This window comes from Theobroma cacao, chromosome 2 (assembly GCF_053813885.1).
Source record: "Theobroma cacao isolate CCN51 chromosome 2, ASM5381388v1, whole genome shotgun sequence".
NCBI classification, from domain to species: Eukaryota; Viridiplantae; Streptophyta; class Magnoliopsida; order Malvales; family Malvaceae; genus Theobroma; species Theobroma cacao.
Window position 1 is genome coordinate 6,638,225 of NC_142640.1, and position 23,621 is coordinate 6,661,845.

A 23,621-nucleotide genomic window follows, 5' to 3' on the forward strand; every position below is an offset into this window, starting at 1 on the left:
TTTGTTCAAAATGATTTTAACCATATAGTCAAGTGGATATAACACATTTAAATGTTGTTTTTCTTATGCAATGTGATTGGTGATTAAAATATATATGAATGAAATTTCTTAATAATTTATTAGTATATTTTAGTATAATTTTATCATGAATATATTTTTATATATTTTCATTATATTTAAATAATATGTTTTTATTATGTGTTTTAATAGTAAATTATATATCTAATGTTATCTTATATTAATTTGTAAGTTTCTTACTATATATGCATCTTATTTTATTAAAGAAAAAATATGAATATTCATTTAGATTGTACTACGCAAAGAATAGAATGATAGAAATTAATGCTACAATAAATCAGAAGCTTTTCTAATGATTTTAATGTTTGGCGTAATCACTTAGGTCATCCCGAATCAATAATGATAACAAAAATTATTAAAAATTCATGTGATCATCCATCGAAAACCTAAAAAAAATTTCAATCTAATGAATTCTCATGTGTTGCTTGCTCTCAAAGTAAATTATTATAAGACTATCATCAACTAAACTTGGGACTGATCTTTTACATTTTTTAAACGTATTCAGGGTGATATATGTGGACCCATACATCCACCATGTGGACTATCTAGATATTTTATGATTTTTATTGATACATCGACTAGATGTTTATATGTGTGCTTATTATTACCTTGCAATTTGTTATTTGCAAGATTACTCGTTTATATAATTTATTTGCGAGTGCATTTTCTTAGTTATACAATAAAGACTATTCGTTTGAACGATGTTGGTAAATTTGTATCTCAAGCCTTTAGTGAATATTGTATATCAGTTGAAATAACTATTGAATAACTTATTGCTCATGTTTATACACAACATGGTCCAGTAGAAACGTTTATTGAACATTTCCAACTAATTGCAAAGCCATTACTTATAAAAACTAAACTCCTCATTTTTGCTTAGAGGCATGCCATTTTACATGTAGCAGCAATTGTATGCGTCACGTCAATGAGTTATCATAAATTCTCTTTTATATAATTAGTTTATGGTTAAAAACCAAATATTTGCTATCTAAAAATTTTTAGATATGCAGTATATGTCCCAATTACTCCACCACAATATACAAAAATGGATCCTCAAAAGAGATTAGGAATATATGTTTGATACAAATATCCATCTATAATTAAACATCTAGAACCATTAAAAAAAGATTTATTCACGATATATTTGTCGATTATCATTTTGATGAAATAGATTTTTCAACATTAGAGGGAGAAAATAAGCAATTGGAAAAATAAATTTCTTTGAATGCATTATCATTATTTAGTTTTGATCCTCACACAAATTAATGTGAATTTAAAGTTCAAAAGATAATTCATTTGTAAAATATAGTTAATCAGTTGTCAGACGTATTTACTAACCTAAAAAGAATAACTAAATCTTATATACCAATTGCAAATACTCTTATTAGAATTGATGTTTCTGTAAGACAAGGTATGCCAAAAGCATGGAAAACCAATCAGTTCTAAAGATAAATCATTGAAAAAGAAAATGAACAAATATACAATATGGTTAAAAAGAGGAAACAAAAACTTTAAAAGAGACTTTTGACATAATTGATAAAATTTCAAAAGAAATTCAAGTATTTGAAATTATTGAAAATGAAGATATTTCAATAAATTAAGTCATGATGAGAAAAAATGAGACCAGAATAAAATAAACGTCAACAATATTTTACATATAATATAGCGCTCAATATTATGAAAAAAAATGAATGAAGATCTTAAATCTACATCTATTGAAAAATATAAACATAGAAATGATTAGTCAACGTGGAAAGATATAATCAAAGTGGAATTGACTTCACTTGCAAAATGTGAAATTTTTAGACCTGTAGTCCATACAACAAATGGTGTAATACCAATGAGATCTAAATGAGTATTTGTGTGCAAACGAAATAAAAAAATGAGATTGTGAAATATAAAGCATGGCTTGTCTCATAATATTTTACTTCAACACCCGATACTAATTATGAATAAACATATTCTCTTGTGATAGATGCTATTAAATTTCTATATTTAGTTAATCTAGGAATACATAAGAAGATTAAAATACGTTTAATGAATGTAATTGAGCTTATTTATATGGCTTATTTGATATCAATATCTATATGAAAATTGCTAAAGGATTTAAGTTGCCAGAAGTGCACAATTTGATCGAAAAATTTATTCAATCAAATTGAATAAATATGTATATAAATTAAAACAATTCGAACACATGTGGTATAATCGTTATAGTGAATATTTGTTAAAAAAAGGCTATAAAAATGATCTTATATGCCCAAGTGTTTTTATAAAAAATTTTAGATTTTAATTTGTGATAATTGCTATTTATATTAGTAACCTAAACATTATTAGAACTATTGAAGAATTCTAAAATAAAATTACTTAAAGAATAAAATTGTTGTTTATAAAAAGTCATAGATTATTTAAAGAAAGAATTTGAGATGAAAGACTTTAGAAAAATAAAGTTTTGTTTAGGTCTTCAAATTGAATACTTGATAAATAAAATTTTTATCTATCAATCAAATTATATAGTAAAAGTGTTAAAATGATTCTATATTGACAAACAAACCATTGAGTTTACTAATGATTGTAAGGTCAATAAATGCGAAAAATGACTTTTTTTGACATCATGAGGATAACAAAGAACTTCTTGATCCTGAAATATCATATCTTAGTGCAATCAGAACACTAGTGTATTTGGCTAGCAATACACGACTTAATGTATTATTTGTTGTAAATTTGTTAATAAGATATAGTTATTCTTCAACTCAATGACATTGGAATGGAAATAAACATTTACTTCAATATCTCCAAGGAACAATGGATATGGATGTATATTACTCAAATGTATCAAAATTAAATTTAATTAGTTATGCAGATGCAAGATATTTATATGATCTATACAAAGCTTGATCTACACAAAGCTCGATCTTAGACAAATTACTTATTCACATATAGGTACGACTATTTCATGACGTTTTGTAAAACAAATTATAGTTGCTATTTCTTTTAATCATGCAAAAATTTTAACAATTCATGAGGCTAGTCGTAAATGTATCTGATTAAGATCTATAACTCAATATATTTGAAAAACGTATGGGTTGTCAATCAAGAAAAAAATTTCAACGTTATATGAAGATAATACCGCTTGCATAGCATGTCTAAGAAAAATGTGATAATAATGTTTAGCAAATTCGTTTAAGTGATAATGTAACAGATTTATTCACCAAAGCTCTTTTTATTGCAACATTTGAAAAGTTGAAACAAAATATTAGAATGTGTTGTTTTAAAGATATTACATAATGCAGTCATAAGAAGAAGTAAAATACACACTATATTCTTTTCCTTCATCAAGATTTTTCTCATTAAATTTTTTTTTAGTGAGGTAGTATTTTAAAAATATATTTTTTAAAAAAATTATGTATTTTTTTCCTTCACTGAGTTTTTTTCTATGAGATTTTTTTCTAATAAAATTTTAACTAGACATATTCTTAATACAATGAACATTTAAAAGAAAGATTATTAGCCAATAAATAAGTCATTCACTTCAATTGTAAATACATTTTCTGAAATAAGATGTTGTTACTCTTTTTAAATATTTTCTTAATAATTATTTTTTTAATTTATATTTCAAAACAGCTGTTAGATAATTAATTTTTTAAAAAATTAAAAAAAAATCAGAAAAAGGATGAAAGGTAAGGTGAATGATGTGGTACCGCACATGATTTGATTATGGCAAGTAAGTGGAAGACGCGACATTCTGCGTTGGCAATTTCATTACTTTTACTTTATCATTTATCATAAACAATGAAACAAACAAGATTCCTTCTCATACGTTTCTTTCTAAAATATTAGTAAATAAATTTTATCGATTATTATCCTCTTACCAAAATATCACGTTTTGTTGTTTTTTTTTAATTAATTTTGTCAATATTTCCTTTAAATATTGAATGAGCTTTTCTTTTTTTAATTTTTTGGGCTGCCTTGAACTGATCTGATACTGAAGCAAGCAAGCAAACAAAGCAAGAAATTATTGCTTTCATATCGTGGCAATCGTTTCATATCATGGCAATCTTAACATACCCGACTACCGAAGGATGACATCAACTTTTGTCAGAGTGTATTGACTTTATATTATTACTTGCAGAAGAACGCCATCATCAAATTCAGTGAACTCATCTCACGAAGGAAAAGAAAATGTTGATGCGATTCTCCCTTCAAAGAGGTAAACAGAAAGTTAAAACAAAACCTATTTTTAAAAAATGGGTTTTCATTTCTTTCGCGGTTTCTTTGTTGCAGTGAAGAACTTAAGGGCTTTAAGGCCTCAGGTTTTGGCTTCTGCGACCTCTCGTTTCTCTACTGCGACTGAACCCACTTTCAATCACCGTAATCCTCCGGTAAGGTGTCGGTGCTTGTCGTTTTATGCAATTATATGCATATTCTCATGAACTTAAAAAAAAAAAAAACGAAATTAATCTTTTTGATGCAACTAAAAGAAGACTTTGGGATTGGTATTTATTGAATCTAAAAACTGACTTTTTATTCTTCTGATTTTTATTGATTGATTGTATTTGTACAGAGGGTTCCTAATCTTATTGGAGGTGCTTTTGTTGATTCAAAATCTACAGCAACTATTGATGTTTTAAACCCTGTGAGTGTCTCATCATCTTCATATGTGTGTGTGTGTGTGTATTCAAATCTGAATGTTTATGGGATTAATTGGAAATATTTGTTATTTTGAATAAAAAGGCAACACAACAAGTTGTTTCACAAGTTCCTTTAACTACAAATGAAGAGTTTAAAGCTGCACTGGCTGCAGCAAAGCAAGCTTTCCCGTCATGGCGCAATACCCCAGTTACAACTCGTCAGCGTATCATGTTCAAACTCCAAGAGCTTATTCGGAGGGACATGGTAAGCATGGGATTAATTCAGGTCTTTATGTGTATAGTAAATTTTTAAACTGAGGCTTGTAGCTAATGATTTTATTTAATCTTTGATTTCTAAAGGATAAACTTGCAAAGAATATTACAACTGAACAGGGCAAGACATTGAAGGATGCTCATGGAGATGTCTTCCGGGGCCTTGGTTGGTGTCTATATTCTTCAACATATTAAATTTGAGTTGATCGCAAAAATATCAGCCTTCTCAATTGCAACTATTAGTATATTTTTCCTTTTTCTTTTTTATTTTCTGGACTTTTTCATATAGAGGTGGTGGAACATTCTTGTGGAATGGCAACTCTGCAAATGGGAGAGTATGTCCCCAATGTATCTAGTGGAATTGATACGTACAGTGTTAGAGAGCCACTTGGCGTTTGTGCAGGGATTTGTGCCTTCAACTTTCCAGCAATGATTCCTTTATGGGTAAGTCCTCTTTTTAGCCCTTTCACAGTATACTAATTGTGTATTGGAATGCTTGCATATCACTAGCATCCTCTGCTAATTGTTGTAAGGGCTTGAGGGTTACGGTAAATTTGCTAGATTAACTTGTATCTATTTCTTAATGTTGTTTGTCCCCTTATCAAACTGCAGGCTAATGAACTTCAAATTGCTCATAATCAGCAGTGCAATCCAACTAAATTTCTAATTTCAGGAACTCATACAGTTTGGGTTTTAGATTTGTTAATATTGATTCTATAGTCAGTTAGCTATAGTTTTTGTTGTTACTACCGAGTTCTGGTAGTAAAACCCAATTTTTTTAAGCCCCCAAGAGCAAAAGTTACATATTTTTATGATTTACTGCAGATGTTCCCTATTGCAGTTACATGTGGTAATACCTTTATTTTAAAGCCATCGGAAAAGGATCCTGGTGAGTGCAACCTTCTAAATGTTATGATGTAGAATCTGGGAGCATTGTTTTCCTCATTGTGCCTTGATGTGTTAGTTTTTAGAGCATTGTTTTCCTTGTTGTAGGCTGAGTTTTCCTTGTAATTACTATTGTTTACTACCTTATTTTTTCAGTGAGCATGGAAGAGACAACTTGGTTTTCATTCCCTTGTTCTTACATGACGACTTCTTCTTTTCTCTATCTATCACTTATTTTTAAAAATTTTATTTTTATACTTTTCCAGGGGCATCCATAATACTGGCTGAATTAGCAATGGAAGCTGGTTTGCCTCATGGTGTCCTAAATATTGTTCATGGCACCAATGTATGTTCTTCAGCAACATGATTTTATGAATTCCACTGTCTTCTTTCACCTTTTTCTAATAAATACATCTATTTGCAGTGTCAGTGAATTAATACTATTAAATATATCCTGATATGTTGTTGTGGCAGGACATTGTTAATGCTATTTGCGATGATGATGATATCAAAGCTATATCATTTGTTGGTTCAAATACTGTAAGTATGCCTCTTGTATCCAAAGCACATAGATGGCTATTTATGTGTTCTCTCTTCTCGGCTTTCATAATCAATTGGGAATATAGTTTACCTGCTAATTATCTTGGTTTTTGCTGCTAATATCAGTGGTATTAACCTGATAATATAAATCTTTAAATTGGTAATCCACAATTTTGTCAAAGACCAAAGTTTCTTTGGCCAATGCAGCACATAATTTGAAAACCTTCTTCTTTTTTTTTCATTTTATCTGTTTACATTTCTTGGCTTCTCTCCTTTACCATTTTTGGATGTCTTCAATTAAGTTGTCTTGGGGTTCGGCCTCTCATCCTTTATTATTGTTTTCTTTTTTTCTAAGAAAGAACCTCAGAATATTGGGAGTTGCAGCCTGTCAATCTCTCTCTACTGATCTCCCTAGTTTTTGTTCCTTTAAGGTTTTTATTTTGTTCGGTACCATACATCTGCCCCTGCCTAATTTTTATGTTTGTGTTTTGTAGGAAAACTATTTCTGTTGTGATATGACTGTCTATGAAATATAGTTTCTGTCCTAAACTTCTTATTGTGATCCATTAAAGGTTCATCTATGTTTTGCAAAGAGGTCCAATATCTTTGGTTATATTCTAACTTGATGTTCTTATTTATATTTTTCAAAGGCTGGCACGCACATATATGGAAGAGCTTCTGCTAAAGGAAAACGTGTTCAGGTTAGTGCAGTTAATTTACATTTTTGGTAATCGATATGCAATTTATCTCTTAGTTATAAGGTCTCTTCTGTTAAGGGGTTCTATCTCACATCTTCAAGTTTAAAGTTTGCTATGTCCTTTTATTTTTGGTTGGTTCTCTCCAGCTTTTGCCAATTTCTTTTAAGTTGGATGCCTAACAACTCCTATGACTTCTGAAGTAGACTAAATTTTCTACCTGATTAACTATTCTGCTCAGTCCAACATGGGGGCCAAAAATCATGGCATTGTCATGCCTGATGCAAACAAGGATGCTACTTTAAATGCTCTAGTTGCTGCTGGTTTTGGTGCAGCTGGACAAAGGTGCATGGCACTTAGTACAATAGTGTTTGTTGGTGACTCAGAATCATGGTATTGTGTTTTTCCTCCTCTGTCTAATTGATATCTTGTGAACCTATGATTAAGAGGGATCAGTTTTGACCTTTTTCAGGGAGAATGAACTGATAGAACGTGCTAAAGCACTTAATGTGAATGCTGGAACAGAACCTGATGCAGACCTTGGTCCAGTAATTAGCAAACAGGTATACATACTTAAAATAATCTTCCACCTTTTCCATACTACTGCTAGCATGCTACCAATGCTCATGATAAAGATAGTAAAAACAATTCTGAGTTCCTTTTCTTGAATATTTGAAATGCCTGCCCATTGACCCATTCTCTGGTAGGACTGGGTAAAATCTATTATTTATCCTAGGCCTACCCTTATGAAGGTGTCAGGTCAATTGCAGGGCTGTGTAATGGGACTTGGAGCTAGGCCTCCAAGCAAAATGCTGGTAGCCTGAGCCAAATGGACCCATCCTGGGGGATGGAGGCTAACTACCTCATATTCTATAACTAATGATGCCCCTTTTAATGTTTCTGATTAATTCATCCCATCTGTTTGGATCCTCGATGTTTTTATTTTTAATTTGAATTCTTCTGAATTCACAGGCTAAGGAGCGAATATGCAGATTAATTCAATCTGGGGTTGAGAGTGGTGCCAAACTACTGCTTGATGGGCGAAATATAGTGGTATTTACTATATTTAAAGGTTCTACCATATTCATTTATTGGATTGTTTTATTGCATCATATAGTGAAGAGCATAAAATCATTGGAAATTTTGGAACCACTTAAAAATCTATTTTTCTTGGGCATATTGGCAGTTGAGATTGAAGTAAATTTTGCAGCATATAATATGATCTGGAAGGAATGAATTATTACTACAATCCAAATGATTTTGCTGGTCTACCTAAGCTCCCTCCTCCTCTGTAACCCCCCTTCTCCATCTTCTTTCCTGGTTGGTTTGATGATAGCCTTCTGAAGTGGATTAGTATGGTCCTTGATTGGGTCCTTGTTTCCCTGTTACCAACTAGATTTTCAAACTTTTCAACAGAAAACTGATATTAAATATTTATGCGTGACAAAATAGGTTCCAGGATATGAGCAAGGCAATTTTATTGGTCCTACAATTTTATCTGGTGTCACTGCTGACATGGAGTGCTATAAGGTATTAGTTTTTTGTTTATGACTCGTGATACATTATTTTAGACTGTAATCTGGAAAATACCAGGATCTAGTAGATGAAATGACTCTTGAACCTGGATAGAAAATACCTCACTACTCTATTTTGGCCTCTGCAGGAGGAAATCTTTGGCCCAGTTCTCATTTGCATGAAGGTGAGTTACTTGCCTTCATGTTTCTAAACTAATCAAATTTCTTATTGGTTGGAATTGCAAAGTTTTAACTGCTCTTCTTTCACACCAAACATTCAGGCTGACAGCTTGGAAGAGGCTATAAACATTGTTAATCGAAACAAGTACATCCTGAAATTCCAGCCTCCCTCTTTTTTGCTCCACCTAAGTTATATATTTATGTTTGTTTTACATGTGACTTGTGCGCTGTATCAGGTATGGCAATGGTGCTTCTGTATTCACTACATCTGGTGCGGCTGCGAGGAAATTCCAGACAGAGATTGAGGCTGGGCAGGTAAAACTGTGGATGATATATAGTAGGATATATTGAGAATTGCTCAGAGGTGCAATTGCAAAACCGTTATAAGTACCTTGGACATGATTAACTGCTAGGTAATTTTTTTATCAGTAACATGTTTTGCTTGTATAGGTTGGCATCAATGTTCCCATACCAGTTCCCTTGCCGTTTTTCTCATTTACTGGTTCTAAGGCATCTTTTGCAGGGGATCTCAATTTTAACGGTAATATGCATTATCACTTAACATGGTTCTTCATCTTGCCATCCACTAATATCCCCCATTTTCAAGTATGACTTTCTGAGTTGGAAGCTTTTCCTCAACTGCAGGCAAGGCTGGAGTAAATTTTTACACCCAGATCAAAACAGTGACACAACAATGGAAGGATTTACCAAGCGGCAGTGGAGTTTCCTTAGCAATGCCAACATCACAGAAGTTGTAATCCACTGTGACATTGTTGTTCATTCAGCAGTAGTATGTACTCTGCCATAAACTAATGTCAAGGCCTTTCCTACTTTGTATCTTTCAACTGGTTCCCTACCAATTGTCAAGTAAATAAGACGGGAAAAAGGCAGAAAAAACTAATAAAAATGTTTTTAATTTTAGGTGGAAAAAAAGATCATTTACATATGATTTTCTTCGTGTTGAAGTCAAAGAGTTTAGAACTTTCTACTGAGCAACAATAGTTTGCCGAGAAGTGAGGACTATTTTGGAAAACTCAACTGTGCTTGACACTCCCAAGCGGGGTTTAGTTGGTTCACCATGGATGTTCCACTGGAAGTCTCAGCGCTAGCTGGGCACCTAATCACTCCATAAGAAATGGCTTGCTTCATAGCATTGTAGCTGTGTGGCAAAACATGGTCCCACTGTATGTAACTGAAGCTTCAGATTCAAACCGCTCGTCCTTTATGCTTTACTTCCATTTCCAACTTCCCTGAAAGATGCATCTCTTTTCCGTAAGAGACATCATTTCGCAACTCTACATATTGTTGCAAACAGCAGCAGTCTTTCACATTGAACAATGGAGATTTATACCTCATGGTCTAACATCGTGGACGATTTAATGTCTTAAGACTAATTTGTTTATTATGTTATTAGCATGATTAATTAATTATTCGCAAAATGTGATGAAACAGATCAATTAGGTGGCAGAAGGATGATATGGGTGACAAGAAAACTTGAAACTATAGATTATCAAGCTAACCTTTAAACTTTCTTGACCCAGTAATTCTGGTCTTTCTCTGGCCTTTGCTCTTTGCTGCTTCAGTAAAATTTCTGAAGAACATCAAATCTTATGGAAATGTAAGAATATATATGGCAAGTGATCTTTTAGGTATGATAATTTTCCCCATTACATGCTGAAAAACTAAGAACCCCCTGGGATGAAGAAAAACTCTTTAGATAAAGAAATCATGTTCATTTTTCTTAGTTTTCTCAACCTATACATCTGCGAAGATTTCAGCATCAATTGCAGAAACTATCCAACTCAAGCAAGCTCGCTTTGTCCGAGTCTATTCAGTTCTTGAATCCGGGCCAAGTGCTTCCTTCCCCAGAGGTGACAGTTCAAGTCCTCTGAACGACCGCAGCTTATGTTACAGATGGTGCACCGAAATTGAGGATTATTAATCTTAGCATGTTTCTTCCCACTCTGTTGCTGTCCTTGTACCTTTTCTCTTGATTTTTGTTGATTTCCTGCCTTATTTTTTGGTAACGAGTTCTTTGGTTCCTCTTTGGGCAGATCAGGTTTGCTTCCATTGCTTATCCCTGTTTTAGGATTCACGGCTTTGCTGGATGTGGGTGTACCATTGCTGGTTGCACATTTCTCAGGTTCATTTTTGAGAAGATCAGAGTTCTTAGCCACTGAAGCAGCAGAGACTTGGCCGTTGGAAGGTTGCTGCATCTTTTGGCTGGCCTGAGTACTACTGCTGGAAGCACGTTTCTCAGGTTCCTTTTTGGAGTCCTTAACCGCTGAAGCAGGAGCAACTTTGCCTTTGGAAGGCTGGTTCTTTGCCTTCATTAGCCCCTCACAAGCAGCCCTGTGTCGTCTTCCTTGGAGATGCATATTCAAGTTTTTCTCACAGGAGGTTGTTACTTGACACATGGCACAGGTCCACTCCTTCTGAACTTGCTTATCTGAAGGTAACTCAGGAAGATCCCAACCTGTTGCTTCCTTTATCTCCGGACGGGCAACTGCCAACATCTTGACCTGTGTCTGAGCAGCACTGGGCTCTGTTTCAGGAATCTGAAAAACTGATGAATTAGCAATCAAAGATAACGACTATTCTTTTATCCTTTATGATCTATTAGGAGAGGCATAAAACTCAAACTCGAGTTTCCAAAAGGAAATGAGAAATCATACACATTCCTATTTTCATGTTATCAAAAATTTTGCTTTCCCTTCAGAAAAGTTGTACACCATGATTTAACTCAAACCGAAAATCAGTATAAAACTTTACCAGGTTCACTGCAGCAGTTTCCTTTACCTCTGCTACTCGTACAGGTTTTATTTCTTTCTGCAGCGTGCTAGGCTCTCTGTCCTTTGACTACATTGCGAAGCAGAAGGATTAGATCTTAGGAAGATTTATAAACTTGTAATTTTACACTATAACAACCTTTTCTTCATACGCATTCCTATTTTCATGTTATCAAAAATTTTGCTTTCCCTTCAGAAAAGTTGTACATCACGATTTAACTCAAACCGAAAATCAGTATAAAACTTTACCAGGTTCACTGCAGCAGTTTCCTTTTCCTGTGTTACTCGTACAGGTTTTATTTCTTTCTGCAGCATGCTAGGCTCTCTGTCCTTTGACTACATTGTGAAGCAGAAGGATTAGATCTTAGGAAGATTTATAAACTTGTAATTTTACACTACGACAACCTTTTCTTCGATAGTCATTAGATATTTATGTTGTTTTATCTAGAAAAATTTGTAAGGACCATCAAGCAATTCCAATAACTGCTCATTGCCTTTCGATAAGAAGCAAACCTGCCCTGAGAATGTCGGTATTTTGTCAGCTTCCTCAGAGAAACTGATATAAATTGCAATTAATTGATTGAGAAAACAAAACATCCATTTACAAAGAAGAAACCCCATCAGTGACAAGCCAAAATATCTAACATATACTATATTATATACAGCATACCTCGGTAGGAATAAGTTTCTCCAAAGCTTCAGGTCCATTTGCCTTCACATATTTATCTGCCTCAGCAAGAAAATTGTCGTTCAAAAAGAACTCCTGCTGCTTCCTGAACCAGTTAATGACAGTTTGCATGTCCACATAGAGACATGGGTGAACAAAGTTGTCATAGACATATAAAGCACCATCAAAGCGAGGTATCATCAACCAGCCGACGAGGGTTAGCTTCATGTATGGCCAGAATGGTAGCCTGGCAATTGGCATGTAGGGAATAGGGATAGAAAATAAGTCAATTAAATATATCCAAAAAGTTACTTTCAACATTTTTCCTTGATTTCTTTTTTCTTTTCTGTGTGCTAAGGAAACATTTTAGGAACACGAAACAGACTTATAAGCACTGCTGAGTAGCGAGATTACCATTGAAGCAGCCCCATGAAAGCATGCTCAAATAGGGAAATCAATGAAAAGATAACCCAATAGGTAACCAATTTCTTGGAGTCAGAGCTCGAATCAGCCTCAATTGCCTGAATGGAAGCTCTTCTGTTAAGAACAAAGAAACATCATCATCCATCTCAAAATAAAACCCCCCAGTTATGTTGTATAAATGATCATAAAGCTATAATATCACCAATATGAAGTGATGAAAGAGTAAAGTTTCCGGAATGAAAGTAGAAAAACAAAAAGCAAATTCCTAAATATTTTTATAAAATATGATAAGAGAGACTCACAGAGGATAACCCAAAGCAAAGAGAGGCCTGCCAACAACAGAAAATATATGAGAAAAAAGACACCATGTTCACCACATAAATGAAAAATGTTCATCAAAACAATCATCATAATAATAATAATAATGTACTTAAAAATAAAACATCTAGAACTGATCGACTTCCTAAGAGCAATAAAATGCAAAATAAAAAGAAAAGACAAAATCTTTTAGCATGTTAAAAAAGGAAAAAAAATTTAAAATACCATGCAAGAGCATCCAAGCGTATCAATGCAAACTTGACAAAAGCCAAGCAACCCATCTCGAAATTCAACCTCTTTCAGTTATCTTCTGAAACTGGCACAAAATTGTGGAGGTGAACCTGAGGAAACCTCCTGCTCTAAGCAAAGGCTGGGATAGAGGATGATAACGAAAGCCGAATGAAGTTCCACCAAAAAGTCAATCTACTAGCCACTTTAACGACTTTATGACGCTGGAATTTATAAAAACTTTCATAATCGCTTAATGTGGCGAGTACTCGTCACGCGTAGTACCCACTGTTCTATGTGTGTTTGACGTCAGCGAGTACAGAACCCAGATACGCGCTTAGGTACGCTATAGATTTCCTCGTACGGATAAAAAACATGTTGGTCGGCAAGTTGAAAGGTTTCCTAGAAACGGGGCAGATTTGCCCTAGGGTATCTTCTGGCTTTCCATTTCAATTCTTAATAGTGGAAACGTATTTCTTGTAAAATAATCCGGTAATTATATATGTTAAATATATATTCATACTATTGGTTTTTTTTTGAAGAAGGGGATTCCAATTTGCTTTTTAAAGAGAGAAATTATGTAACTATTAATAAGTTAAATATTCTATTGTCACTCTAGTAATTTTAATCTAATATAAAATAAATTTGATCAAAATACCCATCAAGTTTTTTATCGATTATTTTATTTAATTTAATCTCAATACTCAAAATTCAAATAATTTAGTCTCTTAATTTTAAAAATTATTTTAATTTAATCATTCTCACTAACGACATCTAATTTTATCGTCAAAAAAATGTCATCAACGTTAACATCAATACTGACATAGCATATTTTGATGATGTGGCACCTACACGATGACATGACATGTCACATAGCGTCAATTTGATGACGTGACAGTGTCACATGATCTTAATATGTTAGTGCCACGTGGAAATAAAAAATTTCAAAAATATTTTTTGTACCACATTACAAGAATTAAATTAAACAAAAATATATAATACATGGATTAAATTGAACAAAATTGAGATGTTGATGGACTAAATTGAAAAAATATTTAAAAAATATAAATTTTTAAGTAGATGATAAATATACTTATTAATATGCCAAATTTATAAGTGCAAAAGATTTATGGTATTAAAAACTATATATAAATATTTGATTATTTGATTCTAAAATATGTACATTAATTTATTTTCTCTGCAAAAGTTAAGTTTGAATTCTCTTGTTATTAAAAAAATTTTGAAAAAATTCATACATAAAATTAAATTTAAATAAATAACTTGTATTATGTTAGAATAAAATAATATAAAAATAGTAAATAAATTTTTCTTTTTATTTATAATAGTATAAAAATTTAAAATTTATTTGATTTAGTTTTTAACTTAAGCTGAACTCAAATAAGCAAAATAAGTTGATTTAGTTACAACTTTCACAATTTACAATCATCCATTCATTTTAAATTATTTAGCCCTTATCCAATTTATCTTTTATTTAAATTTACTTAAATTTTTTTATAAAATAATTTTATTTAAATTCAAATACCACAATCAAATTCTGTCAAATTTAAATTTACATTATTAATTTGGATATACAAAAAATTTGTGAATACAAAATAAAATTGTATAAGTATTTATAATTATATTTAACTCTATCAACCATAAATGCTGTCTTTAATCCAAAAAATTTCAACTTAAAGAATATAACGTGAAATATTAAACAAAATAAAAATATAAAAAATAAATAAATAATTGAAGGGGTAGAGTAACTCAGGTTCTATGGTTATAATAAGAGGTTTGTCATACTCAAATTAAACAAGTCAAAATGAAAAATTATTTTTATAATCATCACTAACTTCGTATCTCCTTTCTTCTTTTAATATAATATAAATTATTTATCTAAATTTGATTATAGGTATAAAAAATTTTTAATTTTTTTTATAGAAAGAGAATTCAAACTTAATTTTTACGAAGAAAATAAATTAATGTACATATTTTATAATCAAATAATTACGTATGAAAATATTTATCTATATTTTTTAACACCATAAATCTTTTACACTTAAATATTTAACTTATTAATAAATATATCCACTATCTACTTAAAAATTTATATTTTTAAATTTTTTTTCAATTTAATCCTTCAACATCTCAATTTTATTCAATTTAATCCTTATATTATATATTTTTGTTCAATTTAATCCCATAATGTGACATAAATTTTTTTAGAAATTTTTTTATCTGTCACATGGCACTAACATGTTACCATGTCAATGCCATGTCAGCATTGTCACGTCATCATATTAGTACCACATGATACTACCATATCATCAAGTTGGTGTCACGTAGTATGCCACGTCATCGTGTGACTGTTGACATCATCTTTTTAATGGCCAAATTAAATGTCATTAGTGAAAAAGATTAAATTGAAGTAATTTTTAAAATTAAAAAATTAAATTATTTTTATTTTAAGTATTGGGATTAAATTAAATAAAATGCATGAGTATAGAGACTTGACGAGTATTTTGATAAAATAAATTTAGCATAGTAATATAGTAGCGTGAGATTACAGCATTAAGAATTTAAAATTGTTTCAACTAAAGTTTTGAAGTCTTGCGAAGCACTTCCACTGGGTCCTGCGGCTTTCAGGACAAGCTCTCTAAGTCTTCTAATCCTTTCTCTCATTTTCCTCCCTTGTTCATGTCCCAAAATGATCTCTAAGCTCTTGAGTACTCCACTCTTTGTGAAGACAAGCCCCTCAACTCTGACACCAATTCCCCATACTTCCTCGACCATACGTCCGTTCATCCAATGATCCCCAAACATTGGTCTGCAGATCATTGGCACTTGATTTGCAACGCTTTCAAACACAGAATTTGCTCCACAATGTGTCACAAACACGCCTGTTGAAGCATGTCCTAAGACCTGAGTTTGGGGTGCCCACGAAACGATTTTCCCATACATGCTTGTCCTTTGAAGAAATCCAGTCGGTAAACGGTGCTTACAATTGTCGTTAAGAGACCAAAGAAATGGAATGTGACTTTCTTCAAGTGCCTCTGCCAATGCTACTAACTCATCACCTGGTGGGGTAGCCACAGTTCCAAAGCCAATATACACGACAGACTTGGATTTTTGCTTGTCTAACCATGATAAACACTCTGTCGAATCTGAATCTGATGGAGGTAATGGTGGCGGCGGTAGTTCTTGCGTTAGGAAACCAACGTTGAGCAAATTTGGGAACATGGACTTGAGATCATCTAGGAGTGGGGCAATATAAAGTTCTTGGCAAAAATTCATGACAATAGCAGTAGCTTGAGGCAAAACATATCCAATTCTACTCAGCATGTAAGAAAATAACGTTTCTTTCGAATCTCTAGGCAATATTTCATCAGATAAATCTGTAACGTACATTGCAGATAACCCTGGAATAACATCCAGATTTTGGTGTTGGAAATTTGCGCCATTCACTTCACCGCCATCTTGATTGTAAAGCCTGCGAATGAGATCAGTGTATACATGGGCTGACAGATTGTATGGGACCGCAACACAAAGAGGGATCCAAGAAGCTTGCATACCCTTAGCCATATCCGCAGCAAACGTCAAGAAGACATCCGTGACTAAGCAACTAACTTTCCTACCAGTTTCCAACACTGCAACATCTAAGCCCTTTATAAAGTTTCCAGGAGTTGCCTTAAGGAAGAGCTCCAATCTCTTCGCTGGGTTTCCACGTAAAACATGATTAATAGGTACACCGTCCTCCACATTATAGGTTCTCATATTTTCAGGGACATCAAGCTTAAAAGCTGAAAACATAGAGTCATTAGATTTTGCTGTACTTAGAAAAGAAAACTGCACATTTGGCGCTGCACGAGCCAACCTGCGCGTTAGGCTTAGGATGGTTAGATCGTGACTGCCAAATGGGAATGCCAAGACGGCAACATGTTGCTCTTTTAAGCTTTGGGTTGGTGGCATCTAGGAATTGGATGACCACTTTTATTGCTGGAGGAGATCAGCTAGGCAGGAGGTAAACGTTATGTATAACTAAGAATTGCTTGGTGATTGAATTGCAAAAATCTCAGAAAAATGATGAGGAAATGGCTTGTTTCTTTCATTTATACTCGTCCCTTTTCACTCTTTGGGGTCAATTTATTGAAACGGAGGATTTCAATGTCAATTACAGTTCATTCAAGGTCTGTGAGAGCGTTTACGAATAAATTAAATGAAGAATTAACGGTGGTTTTAATGAGTGCCAATTTCTTTTCTTGTGATTCAGGAAGAGTGGGCCACATGGGCCCCATGTTTTGGCCCAATATCATAACCCAAGATCAAGCTTAAAATAAAATTCGCTTGGGCGGCGGCGACGTCGTTTCAAAACCACGGATCACGAGATCGGGCGAATTCTCATCTCTGTTGTAACTTGTAACTTCCCTTCCAGCTTCGAGCCAGTTCTGTCTGCAAACTGAAAAGAAATCAATCCTCGAGAAAGAAAAATGCAGAAAATGGGGAAGCAGAAGAATAAAACGGCATCGTTTTCATTTTGGAATTGGGTGATAGCATCTATCATCTTCAGACTGATTCTAATTTACTTCCCCAAAAACCTGAACCTAGCTTCTCGCCCCGAAGTCTCCACTCCTCTAACCAGCTTCCGTCGCCGTACTCTCCCTTTCCCTCTCCATCTAATCTATTTGCCTCTTCCTTCATTTTTTTTTAACTTAAATTTTTTTTGGTAATTTTTTGGGTGCAGTCGCTGAAGGTTACTGGCTAAAGCAGTTATCCATGTCCCCTTACGCAGGTTTTTCCTTCTGTTTTTTTTTTTCCCTTTGCCCGACATTTTTGAATTTTTTTTCATATTAATTCGGCAAAAAAAAGAAATGTATTTGATTTTTCTGGTTTTTGGTTATTCAGGATCTATGTACCACGGTTCCCCTTTGTTATTGTCACTTCTCGGACCGCTTACCGTTAAGAGGTGCCACGTCAGCTTATTATTAACTTTTAAACATAATGATTAGGCTGTAATTTGTAATGATTTTTTCCTGATTAATTTACAGACTTTAATGACTTAGTAATTTGTATTTTTTATTTTTGGGCTGGTACAGAATTGAAGGACAGCCTAATCATCTCTTGTACAGGTAGGATCTTTTTCTTATATATATGAATACGTTTTAGCGATAATTTTAATGTGTTTGAAGATCTATTTAAGGCACAATATGTTGATCTTTTTTTTTTTGTGGATTTTTCTGTTTCTTCGAGTATGGCTAATTTTTTTTATATAAAAATGAGTATTTGTTTGCTCATGTAGTTAATATTAACACATTTTTGGATACAGTTTGGTTTCTGTGATTGCAGATGTTGTTAGTGCAATTCTTATTCGTGCTACTGGAAAGAATCTTCGGCTTGCTTATCTTCGTAGTTTGGAATCATTAGACATTGTTAAACAAACCAAAGCTTCAGGTGAATTCTTTAGTAAGCATTTCTATTTTATAATTTTTTGTTTAGGGAAAAAAACGCACACTCAAGTATGCATTCTTCTTGTAAGTGTAGTCAAATGCATGTCGTATTCCTTTCTTTCCCTGTCGATGAACTTAATTATTGATTGTAACCAGAGATCCTTTCTCCCGGAGATGCTGCTGCTCTTATCTACTTATGGAATCCTTTCACGATAGTTGCATGTGTGGGCTTGTCAACATCGCCAATTGAAAATATGGCTGTCATATTGTGCCTTTATGGAGCATGTTCACGTAAGAGATTGTTAAAAGCTGCAAGCTGCAATATCCCTTTCTGATATTAGATTCTTGCTTGTGTGTGTGTCTATTCTTTGAACACTATTATACTTCTTCTGATTCTTGGTGAAAATTTTCAATTTGTTATGGAGAAATGCATTCCTCTCTCAGAATCTCATGAATGCTTATAAACCAATGAATTCTGTATCACGCTTCTAATGCCTGAAACCTTTTAACTCTGTTCCTGATAATTATTTGTCAATGTTTTTGTCTCATATTCTGCAACAACATTTATGCACATTTCATTAAATTATGCTACTTATTGACGATGGGGCTTCAATTTAGAGTTAAAAAGGGCGTGGATATCAAGTATCTACATAGATGTGGAGTGTCAGATACAAGTATCCTTGAAATTTTAGCGTAAGGGATAGATACTCACACATCATGCAACTTCCAATTTTTTATGATAACCTGACTTTAACGAACAAGAGTTTCAAATACTCAGAGTTTTTTAGTGTAACTATTGAAGTAAATTAAGGTACCTAAGGCTTCCACCCAGGTCCCTAAAAATGCTCAAATTTGGCAGGGTTGACAGATATCTCATTTGTAATATGTTACTTGAGAGGCAGAGAACAGGATTTTTATTCTCTTATATCCGAAACCTGAGCAATATTTTGTTTTTAGAACTAAGGGGTGTTTTGGATATATTCCTAGCCTGTAGCTATTTGTTGAAAAAGTTTTTACACGTGCTGATACTAAATTTTACTTTTTTTATAGTTTCTACACAATTTGAAGAGTGTATAAATGGAAATTATACAGATTTGTTGTTATATACTATAACGTTTGGGTCATAATTTGATGAATTTTTTCTTAGAGTTGTTATCTGGGATTAGCAACAATCAACATGTATATTGATTAGTGTATATTTGGCACCATTCTTGCATATATAAGCATTTGCTATTGAATGATGATCTTTCTGTGGATTGTAGGACTAGTTCCCTTGGCCGCTTTTGGATGGGTCATCGCAACTCATTTGTCTCTTTACCCTGCTATTCTGATTATTCCGGTACACCTTTCTCTTGTGTTATCTTTTTGTTTCCATAGAGCAAGTGCTTATAATGCTCGCGAGATAATTTTCAAATTTCTTTGTTCAGTTTTCTCAACATAAGTCAATCTCCAAGAAGTATAATCATTGTTCAGTTTTCTCACAGGTGATCTTTTTATTAGGATGCGGTCCAGATGCCCCTCCTAGGAAATTGTTTTTGCAAAAGAATGATAAAGAGGAAGTGTTGAACAAGTCAAAGCTCCCTCTTGGCTTCTCATGGAGGCCAATCACTCATTTTGCATTTTGGGCTCTTCTGTGGTCAGCCTATGTGTTGGTTCTGTGTGGCATTTCTTTGAAACAGTTTGGTGGCCTATGGGAAATGTTTAAAAGGTAGCAATTGAATGCCATATCATTCTGCAGTTTTTTGCTTCTTTCCATTTTATCTGCATTGTGCTAGTGTAATACTTTGGGGAGGAACCCACAGATGTTTTTGCTTGAGTTGTATTTTTTTTTCTTTTTTTCAATATGTAAAATCTCTCAGGAATAGTTGACTCTTCATTTGCTAGGCCTAGTTCTGGTGGTTTACTTTGTATGAAATAGGGGGTGCAGCATACTATGAATTCTGGTAATAAGCTTTTAATACCAAATTAAGAAGTCTTGTTGAGGTTGATGATTTTATCTTTAATGATTTTCCTGAATTTAAGAGCAGGTATTGTTGTTGTTTAATTAAGTCATCGAGCATTATATTGCTTTTGAGAAAGTCCATACTTTACTTTGTCTTGTAAGATTGTTATATCAAAGATTTTGACTGTTCATTCTGTGTGGCTGGTTTTGTAGTACATATGGGTTCATCCTCACTGTGGAAGATTTGTCTCCTAATATAGGCGTTTTATGGTGAGTTTAAAATTATCTTTATTTCATGTGTGAAGCAGCTTAAGTTGATTATCACTCAAAAGTCTCATGTTACTAAAATGTTGACGCAGGTACTTCTTTGCTGAAGTTTTTGACTTCTTCAGGAACTTCTTTTTAATAGTTTTCCATGTGAATATTCTATTTATGATAATGCCATTAGCCATACGGCTTAACCACCGGCCCTGCTTCCTGGCTTTTGTATACATTGCCATATTTTCCATGCTGAAGTCTTACCCATCAGTAAGTTCTCACTATTTCATTTTTGCTGTTCTATTGTTACCTTTTTCTTTTTAGGAAGATTTCTGAAAAGTTGTGCAACACCCTTAGCTTGTGATTTTAGGTAAGTCTTATCTATGTATGTGATATGAGCTAGATAATCACATACATGCAGAGTACCATAATCTACTTGGCACAATTAATTAGGTCCTCAAAATAGGGTAGATGATGACAATCTCACAAAAATTTTTTTTTTTGCTAGATAATTGTAATGCACCTGGTTTAATGATGATGTTTACTGTATTAGATAACAGCTCTGGATAAAATCCCCACATGAAGTGGTGTATGTAACTTGTGCCAAGCTGATTGTGAATATTGGATATGAGAACATTGACTGCCTGTGCCTCTCTCCTTGAGCACTAAGATTCTCTGAATATCCCATAGTGTCTTTTAATGATGCTTAATGAATTATTTATCCAGTTGCCCAACTGGGTTCTATATAGGAGTCCATTGTGTTTTCCTGCCTATGCTTTCTTTTCTCATTGTGTGCTTACATTAGTGATATCATGAGTTTATTGTCATTATCTTCTGGTTTGAATACATTATTATGCACTAGCTTCAATGAACATATGTTGATGTAAGTTCTAAATTTTGCACGTCTTGGTGCGCATTGCTTCTCATAGGCATGTAACTAACTGTGGCTAGATCATGGCTCTTACGCTATCATTATTTTTGTTTCTGGACCCTTTTTTTCTATACTTGAGAAATTGTTAATCTGTCTTGCTGTTGCAGAGGTTTTTCTGGACTTATTTTAAATTAATCTGATTGGTTATTCCCCTCACCATTTGTTGCTTAATTTTGTTTAGGTTGGAGATTCAGCACTGTACTTGGGTTTATTGGGTTGGTTTGTCAACGAATTAGCAGGCAAGTTAATAGGTTTTCTTTTGATACTGAATGGAATTTATCATGGTTTCATATTTTAAGCCGCATCTCTTCCATGCAGATATACAATTCTCTTTCTTCCTCTTCTGTGGATATGTTGGAGTTTCTCTTCTTAGCCCTGTCATGCACACCCTATGGATATGGAGGGTATGCCTCTTGCTTTTTCATGGCCAAATGAGTAGAAGTACATAGTTCTTTAGTTCTGTGATTGACTGGCTGAAATTTACAGGGCACTGGCAATGCAAACTTCTACTTTGCAACTGCTATGGTTTATGCTTGCTTGCAGGTGAGTTATATCTTTTTTCTGATTCTTGGTTTTTTCATTTATAATTTGATATCAGGTTTGTCCGAAATGAAATTCAAGGAGGCAAATTAGCTTCTTGCCATTTGTGGTTGATATTGCGAATGTAATTCAAAGTAGCATAGAGTAGTAACAACAGAAAATAATACTATGAAAAGAGACTCGTCTTTTCTCTGGTTCCTGCCCAAATTTTCGTAGTTCGGTCTTTTTTTTTAAAAGGAATGTATGGTCATTTTTATTTTTCAACTAAATGTCTTTCATGGACTGCTTCAACTTATTCCATGTTTGAATTCCTCCTCACCTTGACATGAGTTTAGGGTTTAGATTTTATTCTATTTCAATTGTATATGATTAACTGATCATGGATTAATCTGTAGCCAAAGCAGTCGATGTTGGGAAAACAGCATAAATTGATATATTTCCTCGTTAATTAAAATCTGCTCAATCTAAATGGAAATTTGTGCTTGAAGTTATGGATTTGAGGAGCTTTCAATCTATTTAACAGAATATTCTTGTTTCAACTTATCATTTTGAATATATGAAGACTTGCTTAGTCAAAAGAAAATTGAACCTAATCTGATGATTGAATTTTTTCCCCCCACACTGGCCTTCTTTTGCAGATTATCTTGGTTGTCGAGGGTGTAAGTGCCATGCTAAACCATGACAGAAAGTTGAGAAACCTAACCACCAGCAAGCCCCAAGATGCCAAATCTTAGAGTTGTTTTAACCGTGCCACACATATTTCTGGTTCCTTAGCTTCTCTTGACATTATGGAGATCCTCAGCCGCGGACTGGTGCCATATCTTTGCCTGTCAGCATTTTTGTATCAAAATCATGCTTACCTCCAGTTGCAATGTCTTTTTTCCCAGCAATTGAGAGGTTACCACATGCATTGAGCTACATGATCTGTTGTTCCCAATTGCTTTTAATGCAACACCGAGGAGAATTGCTGCGATTACTTCACGGTTTATCAGGCTGTATACGAAATTGAAATTTGTTATATATATATATATATATATATATATTTAATTTTAACATGGAACCGTGTTCATCTTATCTTTTTATTCTTTATTAAAGTTTTTGTAGCTGCATTTTGATTTCTAATGTTGAAGAACCCAAAACTTTATGATAGTCATCATAAATTTGTTATAAATGCATGTTTGTTTGGTTGCATCAGTTAGACCAATGGTAGTTCCCTGCTGTCAGTATCATTTTTTATACCTAAGCATTGAATTTCCATCACCATTGAAGTATCGAAATCTTTCCAATT

At 33.4% G+C, this 23,621-nt stretch overlaps 3 protein-coding genes, 1 non-coding gene and 1 pseudogene across 7 annotated transcripts; 2 read left to right on the forward strand and 3 right to left on the reverse strand.

The window, feature by feature from the left end:
- Nucleotides 1–3,924: 3,924 nt before the first annotated feature.
- On the forward strand, nucleotides 3,925–9,739 carry ALDH6B2 (aldehyde dehydrogenase 6B2). Its single transcript, XM_018115573.2, has 19 exons — nucleotides 3,925–4,285; nucleotides 4,360–4,457; nucleotides 4,640–4,711; nucleotides 4,810–4,971; nucleotides 5,067–5,145; nucleotides 5,269–5,423; nucleotides 5,805–5,868; nucleotides 6,131–6,210; nucleotides 6,339–6,404; nucleotides 7,055–7,105; nucleotides 7,341–7,492; nucleotides 7,572–7,662; nucleotides 8,072–8,152; nucleotides 8,552–8,629; nucleotides 8,763–8,798; nucleotides 8,895–8,938; nucleotides 9,030–9,108; nucleotides 9,244–9,334; nucleotides 9,439–9,739. Exons 1-19 carry the CDS (start codon nucleotides 4,258–4,260, stop codon nucleotides 9,549–9,551), a joined length of 1,620 nt encoding a protein of 539 aa, XP_017971062.1. The 5' UTR covers nucleotides 3,925–4,257; the 3' UTR covers nucleotides 9,552–9,739.
- A 662-nt stretch (nucleotides 9,740–10,401) lies between these two features.
- Nucleotides 10,402–13,410, reverse strand: LOC18608185 (uncharacterized). Of its 3 annotated transcripts, none has more exons than XM_088804036.1 (7): nucleotides 13,216–13,410; nucleotides 12,975–13,001; nucleotides 12,664–12,783; nucleotides 12,253–12,496; nucleotides 11,832–11,918; nucleotides 11,566–11,652; nucleotides 10,402–11,351 (listed from the first exon to the last, which is right to left on the reverse strand). In XM_088804036.1, the coding sequence occupies exons 1-7, from the start codon at nucleotides 13,269–13,271 to the stop codon at nucleotides 10,596–10,598; spliced, it is 1,377 nt and encodes a 458-aa protein (XP_088660162.1). In that variant the 5' UTR covers nucleotides 13,272–13,410; the 3' UTR covers nucleotides 10,402–10,595. The 3 variants fall into 3 exon arrangements, with proteins under 3 accessions (XP_088660162.1, XP_017971064.1, XP_017971063.1); XM_018115575.2 differs by having other exon boundaries at nucleotides 11,593–11,652; nucleotides 12,664–12,786; XM_018115574.2 differs by having other exon boundaries at nucleotides 12,664–12,786.
- Nucleotides 13,411–14,980: 1,570 nt separating this feature from the next.
- On the reverse strand, nucleotides 14,981–15,073 carry LOC148763965 (small nucleolar RNA snoR8a). The gene has a single exon (XR_016024974.1). It is a non-coding gene; the product is annotated as a small nucleolar RNA snoR8a (small nucleolar RNA).
- Nucleotides 15,074–15,789: 716 nt separating this feature from the next.
- LOC18608186 (anthocyanidin 3-O-glucosyltransferase 7 pseudogene) lies at nucleotides 15,790–17,187 on the reverse strand (annotated as a pseudogene).
- A 383-nt stretch (nucleotides 17,188–17,570) lies between these two features.
- On the forward strand, nucleotides 17,571–23,531 carry LOC18608187 (uncharacterized). Of its 2 annotated transcripts, none has more exons than XM_007042744.3 (14): nucleotides 17,571–17,868; nucleotides 17,960–18,007; nucleotides 18,121–18,181; nucleotides 18,312–18,344; nucleotides 18,542–18,678; nucleotides 18,819–18,953; nucleotides 19,925–20,001; nucleotides 20,147–20,370; nucleotides 20,818–20,874; nucleotides 20,964–21,132; nucleotides 21,975–22,032; nucleotides 22,112–22,197; nucleotides 22,280–22,336; nucleotides 22,972–23,531. In XM_007042744.3, the coding sequence occupies exons 1-14, from the start codon at nucleotides 17,706–17,708 to the stop codon at nucleotides 23,065–23,067; spliced, it is 1,401 nt and encodes a 466-aa protein (XP_007042806.2). In that variant the 5' UTR covers nucleotides 17,571–17,705; the 3' UTR covers nucleotides 23,068–23,531. The 2 variants fall into 2 exon arrangements, with proteins under 2 accessions (XP_007042806.2, XP_007042808.2); XM_007042746.3 differs by having other exon boundaries at nucleotides 18,542–18,666.
- Nucleotides 23,532–23,621: the final 90 nt, after the last annotated feature.